General features: G+C 43.1%; 2 protein-coding genes across 3 annotated transcripts in view; one reads left to right on the forward strand and one right to left on the reverse strand.

Annotated features, from left to right (window-relative positions):
* The first annotated feature begins 6,807 nt into the window (after window positions 1–6,807).
* On the forward strand, window positions 6,808–9,062 carry LOC148595656 (uncharacterized). Its single transcript, XM_088520006.1, has 2 exons — window positions 6,808–6,888; window positions 8,526–9,062. Exons 1-2 carry the CDS (start codon window positions 6,808–6,810, stop codon window positions 9,060–9,062), a joined length of 618 nt encoding a protein of 205 aa, XP_088376132.1.
* An 8,240-nt stretch (window positions 9,063–17,302) lies between these two features.
* GRK5 (G protein-coupled receptor kinase 5) overlaps window positions 17,303–18,533 on the reverse strand; it is a 150,964-nt gene continuing 149,733 nt past the window's right edge. For both annotated transcript variants that reach the window (XM_088520087.1, XM_088520088.1), the window contains one exon: window positions 17,303–17,713. In XM_088520087.1, coding sequence (XP_088376213.1) covers window positions 17,615–17,713 — 99 coding nt within the window. In that variant the 3' untranslated portion in view covers window positions 17,303–17,614. The remainder of the gene's footprint in view (window positions 17,714–18,533) is intronic.

The following is an 18,533-nucleotide window of genomic DNA, read 5'->3' on the forward strand; positions in this document are numbered from 1 at the left end:
GTCCCACAGTGCCTGCTGAAGTCCTAAGAGCTCAAGGTCATTTAGGCACCCAGGGGACTTCTGGAAGGAAAGAAATGTGCCAGATGGGATAATTATGAAGGATTTTGCCTGTGTTTGGATGTTATCCATGCAATCTCACAGGCTTCAGATGAGACCAGGTATTTTTGAGGAGCTGCTTGCTTTCAATACCCCTTTTGCTAACTTCAGACTCCCTGCTTTCTCACTCCTCTGCCAGAAGATTTAGCACAGGGGACCGTCCCCTTCCTGTGACTAACTAAGGGGTCCTGGGAAATGAAGATACGTAGCAGTCCTGATGGCTTTCTCAGAAACAATCCCCTACCTCCTAACAGAGAAGCAGGCATAACCCAAATGCAGGAAGCATTTGCAGCACCATTATCCCAGCAATAACATTTCTCTGGACACCAAGGGAACCATCCTACAAAAAGCAACCTGGGCTTGCAAATCTTACTCAGTTCTCATTTCTCTGTCTGTGGTATTGCTGGTAGCACTGATAGGAGCTGACATCACGGATAGGCTTTTCATTGACTTACAAATACTATCCTGATACTGGATATTGCCCTGTCATAGTTTCTAGCTAAAGAGAGACAGAGCTGCAAACAGAGCTGTGTCCAGAATACCAGGCACTCACTGCATACTGGTTTGGGGGCAAAGACCATCACTTGTTAGGATATTGACCTGTTATCATTGATGTGACTTATGCATCAATACTTATCTCTGTTTGCTTTCATCTCCTAGCAAGCAATTTCCACTGACAGTCATCCATCCTGCGATGCGGGTCTCAAGCTGAGCTCACATACTGCTAAAACTTCCTTGTCTGTCACCATTTCTGCATTTCAGCTGTGGTGAAGATGCACCCAGTAGTGTATTTTTCAGAGCAGCAGAGAACAAGGTGAGGAGGCCAGTTCATACTTGTTTGTGTGAGGAGCATTTCTACCTTCCTGCCTTCAGCTTTGGCTCTGCATTGCTGATACCACTTTGTACAGCTGTTAAGCTTGCCAGGTTTTCATTGCTCTTTATGTATTTGCACCTCTGGCTGGTGAAGGCAGAAGACCAGAAATGTGGTGATTTGAAGCACATCCCAGGACGAATGTGGGCAAGTCCCTTCCTGGCATTGTGCCTCTGTGTGTGCCTCACAGCTATGGCTCAACGTGGTTCAGGTGCTGAACACAGATCAAGTGACTGCATCTGGTCAAACCACCTCGTTTATGACTTGTAATAAGACCTTTGGTCTGTTTTGTGTCTTTACTCATCTGCAGATTTGCTAATACCTCCTGATACGTTAAAAATTGCCATGGATGATGATGGAGGATGAAGCACTTGGAGCTTGTGGATAAGCACATTAGCTTAATGCTTCTCAACACCTGGCAACGTCAGCACTGTCTTTTACGTAGTCACTTTTAGTTTTCTGCTTTAGTCCCTCATAGAGGGAGGAGATTGCCTTTGTAATTTCCAGAGCCCTCCCCGTGAAGATGTGGAACTTTCTAAGTGTGCTACAAAACTGCCACCAGCATCAAGAGGTTCAGGCGAGCTCATACTTAACACAGGATATCTGCAGGCTGTGACAAGGACACCCCACGTTGAACACAGCCAGCCCAGGATCCAAAAAAGGGGAGTAAGCAGAGTCCTGAGCGCCTCATCGTGGGAGACACAGCGGCAAACTTCACAGCCTCACAGCTTCGTTATTCCAGGACACAAAGGATCACATCTGTCTGCTCTAGTTGACATACTCACAGGACAACGTTTTTGCAAAAGGACAGCACAGTGTTAATCACGAGCACTCATTACTGTGCAGGCAATTGCTCCCGTCTACTGCGAATGACTTGCAATATGTGGCTCCTCTCCTCTTGTAACTCTACTCTTAGATTACGCTTTCTCTCCTAGGACTGCTTTTATTAGATTCTTTACTCCTTGCCAGTCTGTTATTTAACATCCGCTTTTAATACTTCCCTTTCCTGTGTTTCAATCTGCAGTTGCAAAAAAAAAAAAAAAAAAAGAATCAGAAGCCCTGAGCAATATAAATGTAATTGTGGCTCAACCTAGCCAGTGAATATTTGCTGCAGGTTATAAGCTGGTGATTATGACAGAAACCTGGCCATCTGGGCCAAGTGTCTCTGGTGAAAATCCAATAGTAAACATGCCACGTGAGGCCAGCATTTGACATTTGCAAACGAGTGCCATCTGTTTCTTCTTTTAAGAGTATTAGTCATCTAATAGAGGAACAGAGATGCATGAGACTTGATGTGAGGTCAGAAGTGTGTGAGATCAGAGTTCTGGTTGCCAAATAAAATGGGCGTATGGATTCACACCTACACATGCTGCTTTTTTTGCAAGTGAGATACTGGTCATAGACATGAAGTCTTTGAGAGACACCCATCTTGGGCAGAAGTCTGGATGCAGAGGTAGCAATACAGCCCAGACTCCTTTCTAGAACTAGACTAAAATCTTTTCTAGGCAAGAAACTGAATCACCTCAGAAGCCACAAATTTTGACTCAACATTTTGCAATTCTTCTGCTTCTCCCCAACTTTTACTTAACAGACTGTCTTCAGTGGTAGGAGGGCACCAGCCAGAGTTTTGTATGGGCTCCCTACTACTAACACAGCATCTCAGAGAGGTTTTGTTGAGCTGCGGGCCGTTTCAGCAGGACTGTTCACAGTCTCAGGCAAACTCAGGGATATCTGTAGTAGAGGACAGAGGTGGCAGCAGTGGTGTCATTCCCTTTATCCTCTTCCTGAGTTTGCCTATGCCCACAGTATTCCAGGAGATCAACAGAGTTTCCTCTTTCAGGATTTTGGTGCATATTGTGTTAGTTTAAAGCTGTAGTTCAGGGGATTAGCTGTAGTTTTAAACCTAGTTTAGGGGGATTGGATGAAAATCACGGCTTTCATTTTAAAATAAACAACAACAAATGCCCCTTGATTGGGGCTGAATTAAACCAGAAGAAAAGGTATTCCTCTTCCTTTGCCATTTTGGGGATTTAGCCTGTGATGTTTTCCAGGCTTTCAGATGGTCCTTCATCTTGAGAGACAGCCTGGTTCCAGCTTCCACCCCTTTCCAACCTGAGAAAAACCTGTTTTCACTGTAGGAAGGGGTCAACACGTTATAGTTATGGGTTACCTTGGTGTAAATGGTAGAGTTTTCTTGTTTACCATATAAAAGTATGCAGTCTTTCAAATGTACCTGAGAACGAACTGATACTTTTATAACTCAAGGTAAATATCTTTAACTAGGAAATGGTTGCCACACAATTGATAATATGCAATTATTATTAAGAAGCATAGCTTTTCTTTTTGCAGTGAGGAAATTACTTATGTATATAAATACTGTTATGTATAATATAATATATTATTTGGACCCCACATCCACTTTGGATTTGGACTTCTATTATCATCTGTGTCATTTAGCAGCACCATGAAAAATCAAACACTTTTCTTTCGCGATTTATGATTAACTGGGAATGTTATCAATCTTTCATCTACTTACAGTGCTTAAAGGTTGCACAGAAAAATGCAACAGTTCTTATATTCTGGAAGAATAGTGAAGAAAATAGAAACATTTAACAGGTAAAGATCATGAAAACCCCATCCATTCAAAGAGCTAGCTTATCCGACACTAGGAACGGGACAAGAATGGGACTCCATTTTTAAATCAAATCCATTAAAATCTTTTTTAAAAAATGCAAAAGTTACAATATAAAGTGGATAACTAATGAAACCTACAGGCTACTGAAATCACCAGAGGATTCAAGGATATTGAAAAGTTTCAGGCTAAAAAGGCTAGAGAGCTTTGCTGGAGAGAGAAGTACATTGGCCTCACTATAGGCAGTAATGATATGGTACGAGAAAAAACATGAGATTATAAATTACAAAAGAACAGTTCCTGTGAGTCCTGATTTTGGACTGCGGGAGCGGAATGAGAACCGGTGTTTAAAACAGGGATGTGGGACCTTCGTTAAAGGGCCATGGAAGCAGCAGGTTGTGTGGAGCGCGCTCGTACTCATTAAGCACAGCGAGCAATTACAGATGAAAAGCTGCTGGTGTCTCACTTCCACGGGGCAAACGCTTCCAGTGGAGAAGAGGGAATGAATTTGGATAATTAGATGCTTTCAGGCTGCAAGTTTAACAGAAGGAGAGAACTCTTTGCTGTTTCTACAATAACGGCTGCATTTATTTGCAGGACCCCTGCAAAGGCTGCACGGTGACGACAGATCACTGCTCCTACAGCAGCTGTGTCAACAGCAGCTAATTTGCACAATTCTTATTTCTGTGAATCAAATGACAACTGTGGGTAGTGCCATGATCAGCATGATCTGTAAAATAACAACTCGCTCTGTCACAAGTGAAATTAGTTTCACTCCTGTTTTCCTGTATTTTTTCTCTCCCTTCTCCTTGTAGGGGAAGACACATTCTGCCTCCAGGCCAGTTTCACACTGCTTGGCTTTGCGTGTCTGAAGCAATTTAGACCTGGATGAGGTGACCTGGCTTGAAGATTTTAAGACCGATTTTAGGATTTTAAGCCAACCAGCTCCCATCTGCCTACACGGAGGCAGGTGTATATATACATATATATATATATATATATATGTTGTGTGTGTGTATATATACATATATATACATATACATATGTATATACATATACATATATATGTATTTTTTTTTTCCTGCTAAACTGGACTAGGAGACATTTTTGGAGGGAAATATGGTGCTAAGAAACCTTGTTAATGATCTTTTAATGTTCCTCAGGTACAACTACTCAGACCACACTATGCTTATGTGTTAAGGTACCGTTATGTGTAGAGCAACACGAATCAGCAGGACTGCACCAGGGTGACTCACACATACATTACCTGGTCAGTGCTGTGACCCCTCTACGTGCAAACTGCTGCTCTGAGCCTGGGGTTTGACCCTGGGTGCAGCTTCTCCGTATGGACACAGATCATTATTCGCTGTATAGGTGTGGAGGTATTGATGGGCAGTCATAACCGAGAGCTTTGCTATTTGCATGAGAACCATCTTCCTCTCAGATAAGAAACGCCAGGGACAGAGAGTGGTGCTGTGTATCTGAATTTGCATCTTGAATGTCTGGAGGGAGCCGTTTTCATAAATTCTTCACTTAGGCCTTTGCCCATGAGCGAGGTGGATGTTGCTCTTGCCCTGGGCCTGCTGGGCAGCCATCTGTCTGATGGTCCAAAGCACCAACCTGAATCCAGCTGGTTTCATGGCTAAGATCCCAAGCCCTTTTCAGCTCACAGCCAGTGATCTGAATACGTGCGTGCAGATATTTACGGATGCCCTGGAGGTGACCTAGGAGCAGGCTGAGGGCTTCTGAGCCCCTTCAGGCCTTCCTCGCTCGGTGGTGTGTGGTGCAAACATGGGTGTTCACCCCTTCCTGCCATGGAGGTGTTATCCTCAAAACGGCAGGAGATGCCACCTGAAGCTGCTATTGAAAACAGTAACACTGCAAAGAGCAGCAGCAGCTCAGCTGGTTTGAAAAGCACCACAAGATTGGGGTAAAGTCCCTGTGTGACTAGAAGGCTCCAGAAGGTACTTTTAGCCCCCTGGCTTTTGAGTGGACTCCCTCGAGTGGCAGCACTTGTTCCTTCCAGGGGCCGAGCTGCGGGAGAAGAACCTGCAGTTTCACCACGTTCCCTGCAGTGCCTTGGGGAGGTTGTAATGAAGAGAGTGGCTGTCGTCTACCGCGGGGCAGGACCGCTCCCAGGCCTCATACTGGTGCCATGGACACGAGAGCCCGGTACCGGGTGTGATGACCCGTTATTGGGACTGCTCCAGCAGAAGATGCCATTCACTTATTTTTCCATCAAAAATATAGGCCTGTTTCTCCCTAAATAATGTGTATTATTTAGGTTGGGGGCTGTTCAGGGTACGTATTGGTCCTTACTGTGAACATTCTCAAAGCTTTGGCTGAAAGGAAGCTCTCTCTCTCCATGGCCTCTTGCCAAACCTGCAGCAGTGCCAGGCTGGCCGAGGGCCGTTCATCCCTCTTCAGGTCCACGCAGACCAGCTACACAAACAGCAAGGCAGCCTGCGCTGCGTCAGCTCCCCAGGGCCGTCTCCACCTCATGGAGGAAGTCCAGGGGCCATTTCTTGGAAGTGCCTTTTAATTTATTTTTATTTTTCTGCAGCTGTTTACACTGTCTCTCTTAGCAGGTTGGTTAATTGGCTTTACTTACCTAGTTCCTCAGTGAGCAGAAGCCCTTAACGTTTTGCAGATCTTGGAATACGTGTTCGGAGGGCAGCGATCCGCCCGCTCCAACGTCAGCCGAGTGACAACCCCTGCGTGTGGCCGCTGATCGTCTTTAGCTGCTGCCGCGTCAGCAGTCACGTTCGGCTGCGGTGACCGCGTGAGAGCTCGTGACAGACGGGACAGCCTGGTAATCCCTGCAAATTCCCTGCCGGGACGCGTTTGCGTGCGTGGTTGGGGTTTACCGCCCTGCTGTGAAGAGCTGTCACGGGATAAATACAGCAGGGACGGGCTCAGGGAATCCAGCCTCAGCGAAGGCATCGCGTGCCGGAGATCTCCAAAAATCCAGCAGAGCACGAGCTGTGCTGGCCCGGGGCGAGACTGACCGCTGCGTGTGCCGGGTCTCAGCGTGCAGCTTTCGAGGGACTCGCTGGTGTGGGACTGCGCGGCAGCGTCTAAACTCCCCTGAATTGTGCTGAAATGGAGGCACCTGCCTCAAAAACATATGTAAAGGACAACATCCAGGGAAAATCCAGCTGATCTGGGAGAATTCCATTGCTCCAGGAAGGCCGGGTGCCCCCGCAGGATGAGGAAGCCAAGGTCTGGCAGTGTCAGCAGGGGTGCCCTGCCTGCCATCCCCGAGTACCCAGGCGTTCAGGACATCAAGGTTTGTATGCAAAGAGTCTCTTTGGAATGTACGGTAACTACCACCTCTTTTTCTGATAGAGGCATTTCCCTATTGCCTGGTAAGTTGTTATTTGATGTGATACTATGTTTTGGGCTGAGTCTTGGTATAAAAAAGCTTAAAAGCTTGAAAGATTTTTCTTCCACTTCATTATCAGTTGAGATTTGCTTTAAATGTTTTTTTATTAAGGTTTGAGGTAAGGATTACTCTTCATTAAATTTTATTCCTTTTGAATTACCTAATTTAATCTAAAAGTGAAGTCACTCTAGGCATAACCACCAGTTTCGGTGGATATCTTCCAGAATATGATGGAATAGTTAGAGGTCAAAAACTTGGTTACATCTCAGTTTACGTGGCCTGTCCAACCTACTGCCCCTGGTTTGCAGCCGGTGCTTTTTATTTGTCAGGAATAAGCAACACGGCAGAGCTTGAGGATGGAGCGCCCTGCTCAGCCAGGGCCTTGGGCCTGAACCCCCAGCACGGCCTCGAGCTTGTGTAACAGCTGTGCAGAACAGCGTGAGTGATAGGGTGGTTTTGATACCAAAAACTTTGTCAGGGATAAAAAATGATTGCAAAACTTTCTATGATCCTGCTGTGTAGATTGTCTGTATACAATTATGTCTTAAAAAAAAAAAAAAAAAAACTAGAAACATTAACATAATGCCAAGCAGTTCTTCCATTGAGCTGAATAGCAAAAAAATTTCAGTGGAAGCCATGAATGCAGTCGAACTTGCTGTTGCTCCTGTGAGCTTGGAACAGGCTGCAGTGTCTTAGCATAGGTGTGAGATCGATAGAAAAGGTAGAGCAGCAATTTTGAAAACCCCAGGAGCACAAGTATGGACATGCAAAGGCAATCTTACATCGTGAATTTCTGGCATATTTATTTGAGACTCATTGATTCCCTCAAACTAAATAAAATGGTAAGGATTTTCCCCTGAAATCCACAAAAAGACACCCCCGATCATAATGGGAGCTGGATCAGGATCTTTGATTATTCAGGTAATTCAGGCATCAAAATGGTTGGTTACCAGGGAGATGGGCATTAAATGACAGGAAGGGAGGTGAAAATTTCAAACACTTCTATGATGTCTTTTAAGATAACGATAAACTCATAGTTTTATGTTATGGAAACACATTTTATGTAAAAACTGTAATTCTTATAATAATATACTGTGATTCAGAGCAAAGTTAAACAACTTTGGGAGTAGGGAAAGAAAAAAGAGAAGATCTGTCAAAAGGACCATCTGTTTTGATCATGTGAAAAAGGAACTATAGGCTGATGAGATCTGAAAAGGATCACCCTGAAGTTTGTTAATACAGATGGCCTGGGCAATATCTGAGGAAAACTTGAGTTTTAAAAAGGCTACATGAAATTCTAGTTGTAGGGCAGGTAAATGTTCAGCATTGCTTAACCTCAGGCCAACAGGCTTCTGTTCCAGGGACTGATACCAAATACCAAGATCTTCAGGGAGTTTTGATCCTAAAACCTTCCCTAACCTCTATACTAATTGGAATCATAAAACTAATTTCCTTTTGTTGCTTAACCAGCACATTTTAATTGAGACTCCCTTCTTCCTTCTGCCCCAACCCTGTCTCTCCCTTGTGTGTGTTTTCTGCAGTTATCAATACGTTATTCAGGAGCTCCAGCCTGCAGCCCACCCTTCTGGGATGTGAGGAGAGAGGAGAGTTCCTCAGCACGGCTCAGCACTCGTCCAAACGCAGCCTCGTCCGTGCGTTTCTTGGGCGGCTCCTCGGGAAGCTCCTTGACGGGCTACCAGACCCCCAGCGGTGGCTTCCGTGACAAACCGCTGCACGAGTATTTTGAAGAGAGGCTAACGGAGCTCAGGAACTATGAAAGCAGGAGAGCAAGCAGGAGGCCCAGGGGGTTTGGTGGCGAGAAGCAGGCCCCGCTCAGCGCCCGCGGCGGCGGTCGGCGCAGGAGCAGCTGCAGCGCTGCGACACCGACCGGACACGGCAAGAAAACCGAGGCGTCCTGCAGGCCTGGCCCCCCAGCCAACAGAGCAGCGTTAGAGTGTCACGAGCAGGAGGAAACGCAGAAGGTCTTGGCCCTCTACAAGAGTGGCTGCTTGGACATTTTCACAATGCACATCATTGCTCCATTGGAGACATTCCTGCAGAAAAAAGAGCTCCAGTAGCTGCAGCAATTCGGGGAGCCCTCAAAACCAAGAAAAATTGTTCCTGTTCAGGACATTCTGACTCAGGCCGTTCGTGTGTGTCCGTGCACGTGTGACACAGAAACACGCGTCTTTGTGGGAGGAAGTGTTCTCCCATTTTGTGTTCTTGACTCACATTGGCCATCTTTGTCATCAGTTATCTTCCACAAAGAGTATTTATAATTGAGAAATATCTCAAATTGCTGTATATAGAGGTACTAGTATTTTAAACACATGCACATATTACTTGAATTCTTAACATGCCTTAAGAAAAGGTATTTAGTGTCAGAGAAGCGTCCTGGTTTCCTACGTGTGTGAAGGTCCTTCCTTCCTAATGTACATGGAGACCATGACAGCAAATTCCTAACGGAATCTGAACTACAAAATGTGTGTTGTTTAACAATAGAATTATTGTTTATAGTGTCATCTAAGCACATAAATGTCAGCTGCAGATGAAGTTTTCTATTATATGAAATGTCAGTGTTTAATTCTACAGCGCACTGTATGAATATCCAATCCAAAGCCAGGTAATTATTGCAAGTTTAGTAGCAAAAGCACTACAGGCTGTGGTATCATTAGCAATAAATTCCTCCTTACAGTAACAGTTTGAGTGAACGTTTCTCTTTGCTTTTTTTCTTTTTTTTTCTTTTTCTTAATATGAGGTACCAAGTAATGGCAATGGGTGGAATTAATGCACGAATTGCAAATTCCTGCTGTCAGAATTGCTCAACTGCAGGGGCAGTGGTCAAAGCTCCCTGCCCAAACCGAGACGCGGCGCCGCGTAACGGAGCAGGGATGAGGTGGTTCTTGCTGGTCTTTCTCTTAAGTACTACTACAGGAGTGGTAAAATTTCACCTCAGATTCTCTCGGTTAAAATCTTGTGAAAAAAAAAAAGGGGTTTGTTTGGAAGGCATTAATATACATAACCTGCATTTATGTATTTTATTACCTTGGGTTTTACTGAGTTTAGCTGCTGGACGTAAGCTGTTCTCACGTTATTTTGTGAGACCTGATACAAACTCTCTGCCACCTGCAGCCTTGCACAAATAATGTTTATGCCTCTTAGAAAACTCTTTTTCCTCTTAAACAAAAGCAACTGCACCACGTTCCTGCTGGTGATTTTGCAGCTAATTGTTCTGGATCCTTTGTGTGCAGAGCAGTGAAAAGCACTTTGTAGAGATCTGCTGTTGTTTTCTTGCTCTGCTTAACTGGAGTTTAGGCAAACTACTCCATAGGGCTTCATAAAGCAGCCACTGCTCACTTTAAAAACAGTCCGTGTCTTCCAGTGCCTGCAAGTGATTTTATCATTCTGTCCTGGGTACTTATTTTTAAGTTTGTAAAGAACTGTGTTGTCTGGCACCTTGTAGTGCATCCTATGTAAGGAACAGGAAGGGCACAGCCCTGTTTGCAGCTGAGAAACTGAAATGCCTCGGAGTTAGTTACAACCTTGATGTATCTTTCAGGTCCTTCCATCTCCATGAAGATACGAGGGAGCAGAAAAGAAAAAGTGTTATTAAAAAACACAGAGCCACAAAGGCATCTAGCAAGATGCATCCCATTCCCACTGAAATAGCTTGAAGCTCCCAGGAGGAAGCTCAGTTTGTCTCGTAATATGTCTTGTAAAAGCAAAACATATCATTTTCATGTATTTAAATTAAGGAATTTATTAAAAAAAACAAAGCCAAAAAAACAATCAAAACAGTGGTTTGATCTAGATACAGCAGCACTGTGACATTACTAGGACATTATGTACGAAGAATCCAAGCAGCCATAGAACACAGAAGCCTTTATCTTCAGTAACAATCTCAAAATGAATCTAGTTTCATCAAACAATGTTAACGATCTCCCTGGAAAGAGAAACAAAACCAAACATCCCCCCCAACCCTCTAACCCTTTGGATACTAGAATGATTTTTTTTGTACAATACCAACAGCCACTAGTTCTTCTAATTGAAAACATTTGCTTTAATTTATCATGAAAATGATTTGTTGACTCAGTTATGAAAGACAGCTTTTAACATCGCTTTAGAAGTGTCTGCTCTTCTTATGACTACAGTATTAGAAGTGCCTAAACACATTGAATCCTGGATATGCTCTTGAAATTCAATCAGAAGGATATTCTGTGTATGTTCATATACCAAATATGATTTTTAATTTTCAAAGCAGGTGAAAAGACTAACCCTAATATGAAACGGCAATTTTACAATTTAATTATTAGTCAAATATGGGCAACCACATGATAGTTCATGAAATCTTTAGGTCTATCTACATTGCTCAGAAACACAAAATAAAGTTTTTACATCCTTCACCTTCAAAAGGCTAAAATGTCAAGTCTTTTACAAGCGTGTCCAGTATTTAAAAGAAATGCAATCAAGGGAAATTGCACACGGAATAATTCATTTGAGCTGGCTAATAAACATACTGGGCTGCGGGGTGATGAGGAAGGAAAACACGTTTGTCATCCAGCCACTATCTGAAATACTTCTTGCTGGGACTGAATCTTCTTCACTGGCCTGAGACGTGCCAGAAAACCTGGAACTTCCCCTCCGCAGTCCTTTCATCCCAGGAATGTGGTTACTTCTTTCATTTCCATAGATTGGCAGTGAGTTGATCCGGTGTTTACCATTCGTGCATCATTGTGACTGTACACAGCATTTCACTTCATTGACACCTAGAAATTCTGTTGCAGGTTTGGCCAAAAAAGGAAAAAAATGTGAAGCTGAACAAGGGAATGTTATTTGCTTCCCTTCTTCATCACTGCTTATTTCCAACATAAAAAAGAGGAAATGTTTGTGTCATTGCTGCAATTAGTAGCTAGCTCTTAAATAAGAAATGACTACTGGAACATTTGCACTGCCATCTTCTGTCGGAGGTGTCTTTACAGAAGTGAAGTGCATCCCCTTTCAGCATGGCCGAGGAACTCTAACAAACCAATAACTGAAAAGAACCCGTATTTACAAGAGTCATCTCCCTAGAGTCATGTAAATAAGAGCTCGATCAAACCTATTTCGCTTATAATAAAAAAAGTTAATATTGATCTGCTGTATGCATAGACTACAAAGTGCTTTCCATTGATAGAGAGCATCACTCCATGTGTAAGAACTGGAAAACAAAATTGCACAGAGGTTTGCCCAGGGCAGTAAAGAAGAACAGGGCAGGATAGGAATACAATCCCCTGCTTCTGGCTCCGATACAATATCAAGGAGAATACTTCTGCGCAGGCAACAATATTCATTTTACTGAATAGGTTGCAATCTCTTTAAAATGATTTCTTCCATAAAATCCATTTGACAGTACTCTAGCTCAGCTGATCCAGCAGCAGCATCTTGTATTTGGATTATCACAGAGCTCTCTGGGGACATGAGGACACAATACTGGAGCACGACATTGGCTTTCCCCTTCTTCAGTGATTTCCCTAGAGGAAACAATATGCAAAGTAACTCTGCACCAATTTCTTTCTCTTTTCTTTTTGCAGGTAAAGACAGAAAGGTCTTACCAGGTGGATGGCATAAATCATATTAAGTATTTCTAAGAGAGATGGTCTCCTACCCAGCACACAAAGTGAAGAATCGTTTTAGACTTTTGCACTCTTTCTCTCAAGTTCATGCTAGTAGTTCTTACTCCTGTTGTAAATGATTGACAGCATTTTAAACTCCAGATTGGATTTATGGAAAATTTGACACTGATAACTTTGGAATCTTCTGTTTTCCATGCAGACACTGAATGGAAACAGCTTCTCCCAGTCTTCACAGCCAAATATACCTCCCTTCAGCCTGAGACAGGGCAGGACCATCCGAAGCAGAAGAACCTTTTTATCTGGTCACCACTGGGTCTCTCTGAGCCAGACAAGAAGGCCAAATGGTGCTTTTGTGATCACAACCCCTGGCACCTCGGGATCGATTGATTTTATTCATTGAGCTTCTGCAGGTCCTTTTGGGTTTCACACTACACACATTAAGGAAGATGGTCTGGATCCCAAGAGGTAGACTAACCCAAGAATGTTCATTCAAAGCAAAATCCATTTTTTCAATATGGAAATGATCTCATTTTTACTAAGGTATTTAACAAGTTAGTATTACAAATCTGAACAGAAAACAGTCACAAATAACTATGGACAAGAGGTTGAAACAGCCACACGTTTTCCACAATGAAGTCAGGTTTCATGGGCCAAATCTGAACCACCCATTCCATGGATGTCCCAGAAGCAGCTACGCTATAAAGATGTGCACCTTGTTTATTGCTCTTCCATTAAAGTCTGTGATAAGAATGATAAGATTCAGATTCAGGGAACACTGATCTGCGAAGAGCTGATCATCCAGGCTGCATGGGCACCTACTTGCTCCTTCAACTCTTACTTTGATTACTTAGCAAAGGCTTTAAAAGTAACAGACTTATTTGCACAAGTCAGGATCAGTATGCAGAGTTTCCCAGTTATTAAAAAGAAAGAGCTCTATTTGTTCATCAGTCTTTTTAAAATAAACCACCAGATCTTAATTTGCACATTTTTCAAAAGAAACTGTACTGTAATTGGAAGCTGATACAGAAAATAAATCAGTCTGGAAAGCTATTAAACAACTACTCCTTTCTCCTCCTTTGTTATGCGCAAAGCCACCTCAAAAATTATACATGCTGAATCAAAATATTGCACATTCCCTCCTAAATGCTCTTCAGGATTGTATGATGAAATTAGGAGCCTATCTTTTTTTCAGGACTTCTGAACACCCGTGGTGTTTTTTCAGTGACGTATTTGACTCCACAGAGACAAAGTCCAAGTGCACCTGGTCACACAAAGGAAGGGAAGGACTATTCTGGTCTTGGGTGTGAGGTGAGCGGAATAACAACAACAAAACTGCACAGTTTGCTATTGTAGGTGAATCTTGACCAATAGATTCCCAGTTTGTCAGCACTATGACGTGTGATACTGATTGTATCTCTCAAGTCCTGAAAGTCACGACAAGTCACAACACTGCCCTCCCTTCAGCATGATCCTGCTGAAATTTTTGTGGGCAGGATAGCGACACTTCAGGGAAATGGCAGGAAACCTCCTCCTTGGTTCTGTCTGTCTTCCCCTTTACTCACTCTCTGCTCCACAAGGGCTGGGACTTGATTGCAGGGTTGCCTCTCTAGCACAAGCAGGACATAGGAAACCTTCTTCCATTTAATCTTGATGATTCCAGCTATTCAGCCATGGAATAACCTCCTCCAAGGATTACAAGCGCTTGGGACTCACAGAACACAGTTCTTGTCCACTCTAGGATTTTGTGCTGTCCTCGTGTTCCTACTGCTACAGTCCTAGGGGTGCTGAAGAGGACAGCAGGAGGGATCCCCGCCACAGGACGGATGTTCCCCAGGGCACAAACCTGGAATCCTGCCTACAGCCACGCTGACAGGGAGCCTCCACGGCCAATCACCATGTTATCTGCTACCACTCACTGCTGCCTTTTCAAAAAATCATCCACCGCTAGTTAAGGCTGAGCATCTAGGAGGTATATGGCCATGTACAATCTATTTGCGATTTGTTCACCCAATTTCAATAAAGGATTTGTTATAATTAGGATTTTATTTCCCAAATGGGAGACGATAAAAAAAAGACAAAAGAAAATTTTGTCTTCATGTGACAAACTGCTAACATGCCGAAAATGAATCATGAAGCAAATGAAACTCTTGGGTGAAAAGCTGTGGTCTTATCAGCTTTATCTCATGAAACACTGGGGAAACATGAAACATGCACTCAGCCTTCCCATAACTCCTTTTTTCTCTCCCCCAGAATGGTGGGTAGATAATATAAGCCACATTTTTCTGATGGGAGAACATGCTTCTCTGTTGCTGCAAATTCAGGTAACGGCAGTGGTGGAGCAGGAGCTTAGTCCTGTGCTCAGCAGCCGCCCGGCAGCCCCGTGCCCAGCGCCTGTGCCCGGCACGGAGCCCGTTGGGACACCCCGCACACGGGGCTGCTGGCCGGGAGCTCACACGTCCCACGTGCACTGACCCACAGCCGTGGTTTGGCTACGAGCTGCGCGTTCACCCTCACCTCCAGTTCTGGAGATCAGGGGAGGTCCCACGTGTCCCTGAAGAAAGCTTGTCCCAGAGCAAGTGTGTCTTTACCCACAGCACGCTAAAATGACTGTCGGGTTCTTGGTGTTTGACAGCAGGCTATGAGAACAGATCCAGAGCTAACAGGCCTCTATAGACACACATATATGCTGCAGGCATATATTGAAATATATGCTAGTGCAGCATATAGGCACATGCTGCAGTATTTTATTTCCCTTCTGAAACTATTATAGGCTATAGCTGATCCGGAGAGAAAATTACTCCAAATGTTCATCTCTTCCTGCCTCCCTACGATCTTGCACCTCGCCTAAGATCTGCACTGCCAACATCTGACATAGGAGAGTGGTGAGCACCACCTGCCCTGGGCACAAGGATCTCCTGCGACCTGAACCAGGAAGGGGAAGGATTCTCAGTGGCATTATGGCACATTTACAGAGCTTTCCTGCATGTCTACCAATGCCCAGGAAATCTGGGAGCTTTTGGAATGATGCATGCTTTCCTCCACACACCCTGCTGCTTCTGATCAAGGTGCCCTGTTTCCCTTCTTAGTCTTTCTTCTGTTTACACCAGCTCTGACCCTGTGCTGTTTCTCTCCCCACGGCTGTTTTAGTAATTCACATCACTTTCTCATTCACAGCTTTGACACTACTAACCCACATCTTCTTCCTTTCTGCACTGGCCAGAGAGAACATATCTAAAGATATTTTGTCTGAGGAATTTTGTCTACTTAGACTTTTGCTGGAACAGTGCTTCCTCATGGCCAAGGACAGCAGCACTATCCGTCAGACACACCAGGATGACCATCAGATGCTCCCTGTTGACTGAGAAGTATAAAACGATCAGTCCAGTCTAGGCAACATCATAAAGAGCATGTTGAATCACCCTGTTTTACAGAACATGGACTATGTAGACCTTGTCTGCACTTGGGGACACAGTTCTTGCAATTCAACTTGAAGGGAAGCAATGATAATTTATACCTGATCTGGCATTATTAATAATAGATATTAATCTGCTTGAGAAGAACATACTTCTGGTGCCTGAGGTACTGCGACTGCTCTGACTGATCATATTTATACTAACGGGAAGAATATTTTCCATATTGGTTACAGGATCCTCAACAGAGAATGATTTAGCCAGAAGTGGGAGCTATTATTTCATAATTGACATTTTACTCAATTTAGTTGAGGACTTAATTGAGGGGATGAGCCATGGTGTGTTCAACACGACACTTCACACATAAAAGAACCCTAAGTGCAGACACAACCTACAGGTTCTACCACTGCTCAAAAATGGAGACAGGTAAAAGAAAAATAGATGTGATGAGACATAAGCAGGTCAGATCCCATTCTGAACCTCCACAGCACAGCTCCAGAAAGCTGACATGAATCTCACGGTCAGAACAACACAGACTGCTGAATTTCTCTCTTGCTACCTGTTAGATACAAGCAACAGTGCAAATTCCCTGAACTTCAAACTGTAACACTGAAATCACTTGGAATTTTGCTCTTACTTCAATGGGTGCAAGTTTCAAGTCCTTGAAAAACAAATGATCAGTTGCCTTCCTGGTCACCTCTCAATCAATTTTGTTCTTTCTCTCATTAGAAACAGCAAAAAAAAATGAAAACTGTGAAGGAAAAGGGCTTAAAACGGAGTTCCCTTTTAAACCAGATAGATTTATCATGATCTAACAAAAGTAAGTGCAAATCTCATCTGTGCTGGTCCCACAACATGACAAACCTTAGGCATAGCAAGTAGTATTCTTAAATGCATCAAAGCCTTATCTGTATCCTTTAACATTTAATGCAAGACATTACAAATTAATGAAGTGGAGAAATGTATGCAGTGTTGCTGTAAACCAAATATACAGATGTAAAATAATTAAGAATAAACTGTTCCATAAAAATGTATGTCAATAAAACCCAGTCTGATAAAGTGGAATATGAATATTTTTCTAGATTTGCTAAAAAGAACAATTTCTCATTTGAGGCTCTGGAAGTCTTGAGTCACATTTCTTTTTCTTTTAAAAAAATGTCTTAAAACACATGGCTTTACAGCTGCTGCTTGGAAAATATACACCTCCAAAGTCTGACTTTCATTTAAATACAAATGTACAAAATGTAAACTGAGACAATAGAGAAATTTACAAAACTTTCCTTTAAAAATAATAAAGACAAAATTCAGTTCTAGCATGATGCTATTTAAATACGTGCAAGTAGTCATGTTCATTGAATTTCTATTGCAATGTTCTAAATCGACAAATTTGATTCACACAGTCTTGAGTGCCACCTCCAAAAACAGACCTGAGTGGAAATTTCTTCTTAAAATGTGAGGCTCCACTGGAAGGAATGGATGGAAAATCTCCATTTTAGGGAGATCCTTTTTGTTTTTTTCTTCTTTCCACTCAATGGTGGATGCTCACTCTTCCATAGAAGCTCCATAGAGGAAGGATGCAACATGTTGTTTCACAAAACTCAGCTGGAACTAGCTGCTTCCAGTGGAGTTTGAACTTACATGATTTGAATTTATGTGGTGATTTAAATTGGCCTTTGAATTTGTAGAACTCTTTGAATTGTTCTGATGCTGTAGAAGGAAGAAAAGAATGACAATCAGATTCACCAAACATACCACGCTTTCCTTTTACCCAGTATTGCTCATTTTATGGTTCTATTGTAGTAACTGCAATGAAAGATTTCTGTTTGAAGATCCCTGGAGGTAAAATATTGTTCACTTTCTTACCTGTACTCTCCCTAGGTTAGGAAGACCATGGGGGTTCTTGAGAAAGGCAGAGATGATACAACTGAGCTCCAGGTGTCAATTCAATACACAGCAAAACGTCAGTATCTGCTAAATCTGACTAACGCAGAGAATACCTGCAAGTGCTTAGGGAAAGCCTTGACCCTATAGAAATACACTGATCTAAGAATGTTCTCTGAATTTGCAATTGTCACCGTGGTGCCTCAGGAAAGCTGCATGTCACATAGTCCCTCGTCCACCTCCCTCTCCAGGGGCTTGGTTTCTTGCCTTGACTACTTCACTCAACTTCCACATTTTTATTATTCTTTCAACACATAAAACAAAGGATTATAAAGAAAACTTATGAGAGACATATAACCATTTTTAAAATGTGCTTAATAAGAAACCTAGCATACAACTGAAAAATACTTTGGGAAGTTTTCAAGCACTGAAAACAAACATGATGAATAATCCTGACATTTCTAGTGGTAAAAAATCACGAGAGGTGGACGGGAAACCTGGGACACACAGTGTTAGTCAGGAAATTACCAGGGAACCATGACAGCCAGCCTTCTGTAAGGCACAATGCTCTTTTAGCAGAAATACCTACAGGACATGGTTGTGGCCCTGGGCATCTAGACTATTGGAGGGTTCCTCATGTTAGCCA

Source organism: Tinamus guttatus, unplaced genomic scaffold (genome assembly GCF_059628265.1).
Source record: "Tinamus guttatus ecotype Peru unplaced genomic scaffold, ASM5962826v1 Tinamus_guttatus_pri_ptg000079l, whole genome shotgun sequence".
Lineage (NCBI taxonomy): Eukaryota > Metazoa > Chordata > Aves > Tinamiformes > Tinamidae > Tinamus > Tinamus guttatus.